This window comes from Lipotes vexillifer, unplaced genomic scaffold, assembly GCF_000442215.2.
Source record: "Lipotes vexillifer unplaced genomic scaffold, Lipotes_vexillifer_v1.1 scaffold127, whole genome shotgun sequence".
NCBI lineage: Eukaryota > Metazoa > Chordata > Mammalia > Artiodactyla > Lipotidae > Lipotes > Lipotes vexillifer.
The window spans coordinates 146,568-155,056 of record NW_006795282.1 but is presented as its reverse complement, the minus strand read 5'-3'; the positions used below and the strand labels follow the sequence as shown (position 1 = coordinate 155,056).

Genomic DNA, 8,489 nt, shown 5'->3' with positions numbered 1-8,489 from the left:
GGGAAAGAGAGTTATGACAAAAATGCTATAGGGTTTTTGTCCGATTAAGTGTTGTTTTCTGGTATGTGACATATAAATGAAAATGATAATATAAATTTTTAAGGTTGCAGACCTTTTTCTAGTTGACTTAAAAAGAATTATTAAAATAATATGGAAGTTACAGTCCTTTAACTGGATGCCCCTAAATTTTCTGATGCAGTCAAACAGAAGTATTTCTGACTTTCCAAAAAGAAAAATGGCTGTTTGACACCTAAATATGCAATAAGCAGACTGTCTTAACAAAAGACAGGCAGACAAAAGAAAGTACAGATTTTACTCAACTTGATATTCTGGCCCTTGCTTTGCTAACCTAGAGAATTACTTACAATGAATGTGAAACAGGATGGCAGCTCTGCAAGGACTTCACTAGAGAAAGGTAAATATCACCAGAAAAAGTCTCGATCTCACTCTACTCATTCTGCCACTGTACAGAAATATGTATCCATGGGAACCACAGTGCCTAGCATGGAAGTGTTCATTTGACACCGAAAAAGATAAGAATGTTTTCTGGAATAGAAAAAAAAAGAAAAAAGAAAAAAAGATAATGGCTGGGACATTCTCCAAGTTAATGTTTTTTTTAAAAATTAAGTTTTGCTTAATTATAGTTGTTTGCTTTGAGCTAAGCTGGAAATCCCTCTACTTTGAAGAGGAGGACTTGTTCACATCTCATTTTTAAAGTCCTTTTCTTAAGACAGATACAGAGGTTATTTGATAAGTGTATAATTTCAAATTAGTTATGTTCTTTTGGCATCCAGCGCTGCATTCTAAACTCTAACCTGTGGAAAGCTGATGTAGAATTAAACAGACATTAGATTTTGTAAATGAGACTCTTATGATTCTTGAGCATGTGGCTTTAGGAACTAAGATATACTAGTAGTTTGGTAATTTTGTAAAAAATCATTTTCTCAACTAAATTGTAAATTCACACTTCTACCTGACAAAAGGAAGTGTCATAGATGTAACTCTTGTAATGTCTACTCTTAGAACAGAAAATGATGGTAGCATGCCAACAAAAGAAATTCCCTGTTTTGCCTCAGTTAGCTAGCTAGTTCTGGACAATATAATTATCTGAATTCTCTAACTCCTTTCTGCACTGCCTTTTCTTTTAGGGAGTGGACTCTGTCCAGAATAATATTGATCGTGGGCCAGTGCATACTGCAAGAGAGGCAGGAGCTTATTGCTTTCACTCTTAGAAAGTGTACGTATCAATACTTAGCCCAGGTGACCTAGCATTTTGGAAGAACAATATAACATATTACAATGAAAAGTTTACATTTTCCCCATAATTTATTAACATATTGACTGATTAAATCCCTTTCCCATACCATTTTGTTCAAGATACCACACACACCATGCTCTCAACCTTTATGCCTTCTTATGTTTCACACGTTCTTTTACCCAAACTGGCCCTCCTAACATAACTGATGTTGCATGTTTAAACTTTACCTAGTCAAACTAAGATGACATGGTTGTTGAAACAATTCATTGATGGAAATGTTTTACAAAGTGAAGTTACAATTTGGGTATAATTTTGATAAAGTAGAATAGGAAATTCATGTTTAAAATCCTGTGAATGGGAACTCTATGCATGAGAAAAGGTAAAACTGAAACTTAACTCCTCCAGAGACAGACAGAGAGAAAGAAGTAGAAAGAGAGAAGCAATGCACTAGACTCTGAAACTATTATAAAGTCCATTATGAACTCAGTTTGGCATCAGCACAATGACTGCAGTTATAAAATGACCTCAGTGACTTTTATTTTTAAAAATGTTATTAAAATCACTCCAGCTTCATTGCCACTAACTCTACTTCAGAGTTCAGTGGTACAATTCACACACATTTTTTGAGTTATATTTTACTCAGTGACAAAATGTTTTTCAAACTGGCCTTTTCCTTTTAATTACACTTGCAAGGTGATACAAAGGGAGTCATGCAGAACTCCTTGCATTTCTCTTATCAGTCATAACTCGCTTGGGGATACAGTTAAATGCCCATTTCCCCCAACGGATGATAACTCTTCCTCCATATATGTAGTATTCTGGTGGGCCTTTTTAAATCCAGAACTCAACGTGCAGAACTGCTGAACACAGTGGAGTCCTGAAATGCACATTTGTGGCATGAAAACTCATTGTAAACTTTATAATGTTAATAAATTGTTTCATAAATAATTAAGGCGGACCTTGAAAAATCCAGAAAGTAACTTGATTGCTCAAGCTTGGTTAGTTTCTGATGGATATTAGCCCAATCAGTTGACATGAGTTGTTACAAATATCGAGAAATAGAATTTTTTTTTTTTCCTGTAGAAGGAATCACACATGTCTGTCAGTTTACATCAGATAAAGGAAGTATGGAGATTAAATGGAAGAGTATTTTATGAAATCTTTTGTTTCTGTTGAAAACCAAGTCAAGAGCTCATATCACTATTTTAATTTAAAATGAAAAGGGTGAGTATACTTAAGCTGTTACAGATGAACAGGACTCATTTGAATCTCCTGTGTTCATTTAGTGATGAATATAAGATATTCTCCGTGATGGGAGAGGCTGAATGACCCTGAAGATTTCATTCATTCAACAAGCATCTGTTGATTACTTATTAGGTGCTGGCCATACAGAAATGACAATGGCATGATCCCCAATATACGCTGCTCATGTTGGTTAGGCTTTCAATGTTTTACATTATTTGTGGGTTAAATTCTAAGTTAGTGAACTTACAGAACTAATCAAGTGTAAAAATAAAGCAGTGTGTTTAGCCAGGACTTTGTAATATAAACACTAGAGTAGAATAGTGGTTTCAGTAGATATGCCTTCCTCTAAATTCACTCATCACTTGCACTGGGTGGATTTTTTTCTTTGCTGAGCCTCGTCTGACAGCTGCATAAGTTTCCTCTGGCTTCTCTCTTTTAATCAAGGGTTTTTTTGCAGGAGCCTTCATTCTCCACATAACAACTGGGTGCCGGGGCCCAGCAGGACTCTGAATTCGGATGATCTTGGTTGAGGCAATGTAAGACATTTTCACTGTTTGCACTACAGCATTCATTAAATTTTTGGCTGCTTGGATCAGGGAGGTGACACTGTCCAACTGTAGAAAAAAACCAAAAAACGAACTATTATTCAGAGAATGTAGTCAGGAATTTAAAGAGATTTAATGTTACAGAAAATGAAATGTGCCACTTTGTTTTTATCCCAGAAACGAATGAGTTATTCCTCATTTTATACACCTACGTAAATTATCACATCAATCTATTTTTAATCATTTATCTAGTCATCTGATGCATAAGTAGTTCCATATTCTATTTTCTAAGATGATAGCTTAGATTTTTTTTCTTGGTTTTCAGTGAAATCAATTCTGTACCTTCTATATCATACCATAAGAACCAGATGGTCACTGCTTTCTTTGTAATGGATCTCCATACTTCCAGGGTTAATGTTCACCCCTTTTGTAAGAAATGACTGTCTACAGTAAAAGCTATATCATATATAAGTAATTTAATAAGACAACAACTGAAAAATCTTCTCAGGGAATTCACAGTCTACGATAAATATCATACACACATATGCATATACACATGCACGTATACCACTCATTTTCATGAATATTTCCCAAATAATTCCACCTACAAGAGTCTCTTTTTTAAAAACGTAATTCTTGCACCTATCAGGCAGTGTATTAAAACAGATCTTTTCAGTCAAAGTTGGTTTAAATTCCAGATCTGCCTGCCATTTAGTAACATAAACAAATCATTTAACTGTTTTCTCCTAGTTTCCTCAGATATAAAATAGGAAATGAGTACTTACTGAAGTTAAATAACATGTGTAAAGAGCCTAGTAGACTGCCACATAGTTGTTGTTAAATATTTCCTTTGTTTCTTGGGAAGGCTGACAAATTGCTTAATTATAAAGATACACCAATGAAATTACTAAAAGACACCTTTTCCCACATGATTCTATTTTGTAATTGTTGTTATGTTTTCTGGGTTGTTCACTAAAACCATCTCAGGGCAAAATGAGGTGATAGTCCTAGAATCTTGCAAAATACTTTAGAGCTAAGCCCAGTTGGTTCATTTTTATATAACTAATGCCTCTTCCATTATTTTAGTTTGGCAGATTGTCACCCACAGCCAACTCACACAGGAAGATGTGCTTCCACTGTCACCTGGCTGTGATGTGTGCTGTCAGGGTGAGGCTCAAACACTGCCTCTGTAGTTACTGAAATCCATCAGCAGCTGACTGGCCTGAGTACTCTACTCAGTTTGCAGTTTGAGGAATCTCATCTCACACACAGAATAAATGAGCGAAGGAAAGTGGTAAGCTCAGGTTATGTGCCTGGGGCAGTGGCCTAGCTGGCTGCTTCCTCGGTGAAAAATTTAATTAGCCCCATTATATGCCAACCCTGAAATCCTTAAAAAGGTAACACCAAAAAATATGTAATTTGAAAGGCAGTAATACTTGAAAACTACACATCTTTGAGTCTTTTTACTTACTGAAGCCAGAAATGTAAAATCTTTGTGTCAGGAATGACAAATTTTTTTACAAACATTAAACAGGATTTCATGAAGCACTCACACGTATTTCACAGAACACTCAGAACTTCTGAATCTGTACACAACTTAAAAAAAAAAGACAGACTTTGAATAGAATAACACACTTTGTAATTAATGTTACGCTGTGGACAAACTGCACGCTAAAATCTGCTGTTTAATAATTAGCAATTTTCATTAAAGACCTCCTAGAGCTAGTTAGATTCTGAAAGTCGTTTCCAATCTCACTGTAGTGAGAAGAAAGTTTTTCTAAGTGATGAATTAACCTGAATAGTATTGAGGATCCTTGGTAATCTCTTTCAAACATGAAACTATTTGGTGTATTCTGAGGGCTCTGTGCTGCCATTAAGTCTTCAGGAGAAGGTCCTAGAGACCTGCTGTCATTCAAGATTTCACCAGGGCCTCTGACCTTCCCGCCCTAAAACTTACATTCTCTTCTCCTTTTGACTCTGTAATCTTGTCATGTATAGATTGTATTTATTTTATTTGCTTTTGAAGCAAACGAACCCACCCATACAAGTGGGTTTTATACATAAACCTATAGTCTTGAAAGGAGGTTTAAGTTAAATTCATGACTTAAAATGTGGAAATTGACTTGTCTTCTTTCCTCACTGAATCAGCAAAGCCCTGTCTGTGCCATTGTGGTTTCTTATTCTGGCCTCTGACAAATCTTTTTATTTAAAAATCCTAAATGACTGTAGTAGGACTTCTCTAGTAGACTGAAGAAAACCACAGGACAAATTATCCCTCTAGGAGAGCATGAAAACTAGTTTTGCAGACAGATTAGGACAATTGCTGCAAGAATACTGTTATTTCATGAGGAAAGCTTGTAAGACATTCTATGAGGATCTTTGAGGTCCAAGAGCTATATGCCCTAAGAGGCCTGACTTTTTGCTATTAGCCAAATCACAGGCCACACAAGCAAGGGGCACAGACAAGCCAAGCAAATGGTAGGGAATTTTGTTTGAGGCCTAAGCAGTGCCTCAGGCCTACTCATAGAGAATAACTGCACAATTTCATGTCTCCAAAAAGTATTGTAAGTCCTCTTACCAGGCTTAGTTTAATGAAAAATCCTCCAAGGGAAGAATTCAAAAGAATTCCCTTTGTGGAAACAAAGCATATTTGAGTAGGCTAATGTACCACTTTGGGATCTCTGTGTTCAATTTCTTGAACAAAGTTTTCTGAATTTCACAAGTGTACCTGTGCAAGCGAGAATGTTATTTTACTCTAAAGGCCTGGTAGAGTAAACCAATCAGACTATAAAACTCAGGTCCAAAAATTCTCTTACCATTACAAATCACTTTCATCAACTGAAAAGGCTTCTACGTAAATGTAACTTGAAATGTTTGCCATAAAACGAGCTATTTTTCCTAACATCTGGTAACAATCCTCTCTGATTTGGATGAAGAGTTCTTGATCAGGGTATCAACTGAGAAATGAAATGGCTTCTAAGGCCCTGAAACCTCCTAAGGTTATATGTAAATATTTGTATGCAAGTACATATAAGCAGCTTCCTGTTGCCTTCTTTCCATAAAAGTGGATGAGGTTAAAAAAAAAAAGATCTTGATCCAAATTAAAGGCCTGTGATCTATATAAACTGAAAGTCTGTTCTCCTACCCTAGTAAATAGGAATATAGCCGTTCTTCTTATGGTAGTGACTCGTGCTTATTCTTACAATACTGATGTGGTTTCAAAATAACTGAACTTATGGGTCTATTAATGTCACAATAAGATCTTCAATACTGTCTATGTTCAAAAGTAAATCGGACATAGTTCATAAGTTCTGCCTCTTTTTTTTTGAGGACCTACATGAATCTAGAGATGATGCCCAGTGTTAGCTCTAACTGCAAGATGTATTTTGCAAATAATCCAAATTAAGACCATCTAAATAGAGTCCTTCTCAATATTATCATTTGACAGATCTTAGTTCATTTTATGGTAATGTCTCTTTTGTGCTTTGTGGTATGTAATCTGTGATTTCAGTTAAGCTACAGTACAAATCTGTCCAGTTCTAAGAATGTTTTCAGACAAAAGGCTTGGTCCTAGTTAGACATGTGTCTGCAAGCCTTTGCTGTGGAAAAGGATTAGAACAACAATAAAAGGTATGCTGTTTTTCCTCATAAAATGTCAAAATTTTGTTCATGTATACATAAAATGGCTGGATCTTTTTACAAAACCCGAAGTTAAATACCTGTGATAAAAGTCCTCAACAACTACATCAGAGTGGAATGTTTGCTGGCAAATCGTTGTTCAAATCTTACTGTAATTATTGATAGTTAAGAGGAATATCCAAGAAAGACATGCTAATTATTCCTTCTTTTAATTTTGTAAGTTCCTCATCTACGTTATATCAGAACACCAGAATGTCTTGTACTATACTACTATAACTCTCCACATTCTGGGTACAAGACCTTTGTCAGAAATGTGTTTTGCATGAGGTTGTTAACTCCCACTGATGTAGATCCCATACCCTTGCACCTGGGCTGTCACCTGGGGAAAGCATAGATAGCTCCCCAACCCCTGTGTGAACTGCCATGGCAGCTACAGTTGCTGGGATTCCTGTGGAGAGAAAAGCCTGGTGTTGCCTGGAGAAATATATTTCCTGTGCTATAGCCTTCTAGGTAAACTGGTGACAAGGTAGCCTATGATATTCCTGTAAGTCTCAATGTTTACCTGAACTTAAAGACCCCTGGCGGATGTAGCACCTGCACAAAGGTAGTACTTGAAAGGCAAATGTGTGCGGTTTGGCTCCAAGTATAATAACAGCTTATAATAATTGCTAATATCTATTGTGTGCCTCCTATGTGTTGCCGCTGTTCTAAACAGTTGACATAAATTAACTCACAGCAATCCTATGAGGTAAGTGCTATTATTATCTCCATTTTAAAGATGAGGAAACAAAGGAACTAGGTTTGGTAGCTATCTCAAGGTGACACAGCTGTTAAATGGTAGAGTTGGAATTGGAGCCAAGGCAGTGTTGTTCAAGTACCTGGTACTTTTACCCATTAAACAACACTGCCTCTCAGTAATATGTCACTTCCAATGTGTATTTATTTTCAGATATTGTATAGTTGAAGAAATTGTACCAACATTAATACAATGTCTAAAATTTTAAAAAAATGCCTATTCAGTAACTGTTTTTAGAAAGGTTATAGAATTTTTGTATGCATGTTGGTACTAAGAAAAATGAGGGTATCTTACTTGCCAATGTATTTTGTTAGGATGATAGTTGGATAATGTTTATGCTCCATTATTTTCCAAGCAGCATGTTTTTGAAATAGTAAATAGAAATAGTCATCCTCATAAGCCCCAAACAGTTTGAAGACTTTCAGATTAAAGATATTTTCTAACAAAACCTTTAAAAATTTTAAAATGTAGATCTCAGTAAACATATCAATAAGGCAAAGATAAACCATAAATAAATCATATTATAGTTTCTAGGACATGGAATTGTATAACATTTACTTCATCTTTAAAATGTGTCATACTCTAAATACAAAAAGAACTTTTTTTTTCTGATTCTCAAACAAAATTAAATAAATTTGTTTGCCTTGGTTTTGCAGTAGAAATGAGGATTTTGTCCCCAGACCCTGGAGTTTCTCGTTAACCTGTACTTAGTTTTAAAATTCTCAGTTAAAGTATTTGGAAATAAGGTTAACATAGGTAATGTTAAAGGGCATTACATATGTGTGTTGGTAGATAACAAGTGACAGCTTAAATATTTCTTAAAAGTAAACACTGTTATAATCTTTCTAACTTATGATTGATCTAATAATGGTAGTTGTACACCATAGGAAATATTTAAATACACATTTGTTGGCAAAAATACATCATCTAGGGCTTCCCTGGTGGCGCGGTGGTTGAGAGTCCGCCTGCCGACGCCGGGGACACGGGTTCGTGCCCCGGGCCGGGC

General features: G+C 35.7%; 1 protein-coding gene across 1 annotated transcript in view; it reads right to left on the bottom strand.

Annotated features, from left to right (window-relative positions):
- Positions 1 to 2,829: 2,829 nt before the first annotated feature.
- LOC103070794 (catenin alpha-3-like) overlaps positions 2,830 to 8,489 on the bottom strand; it is a 134,048-nt gene continuing 128,388 nt past the window's right edge. The window contains exon 4 of the mRNA XM_007467584.1: positions 2,830 to 3,117. Within this exon, the coding sequence (XP_007467646.1) occupies positions 2,830 to 3,117 (288 nt within the window). The remainder of the gene's footprint in view (positions 3,118 to 8,489) is intronic.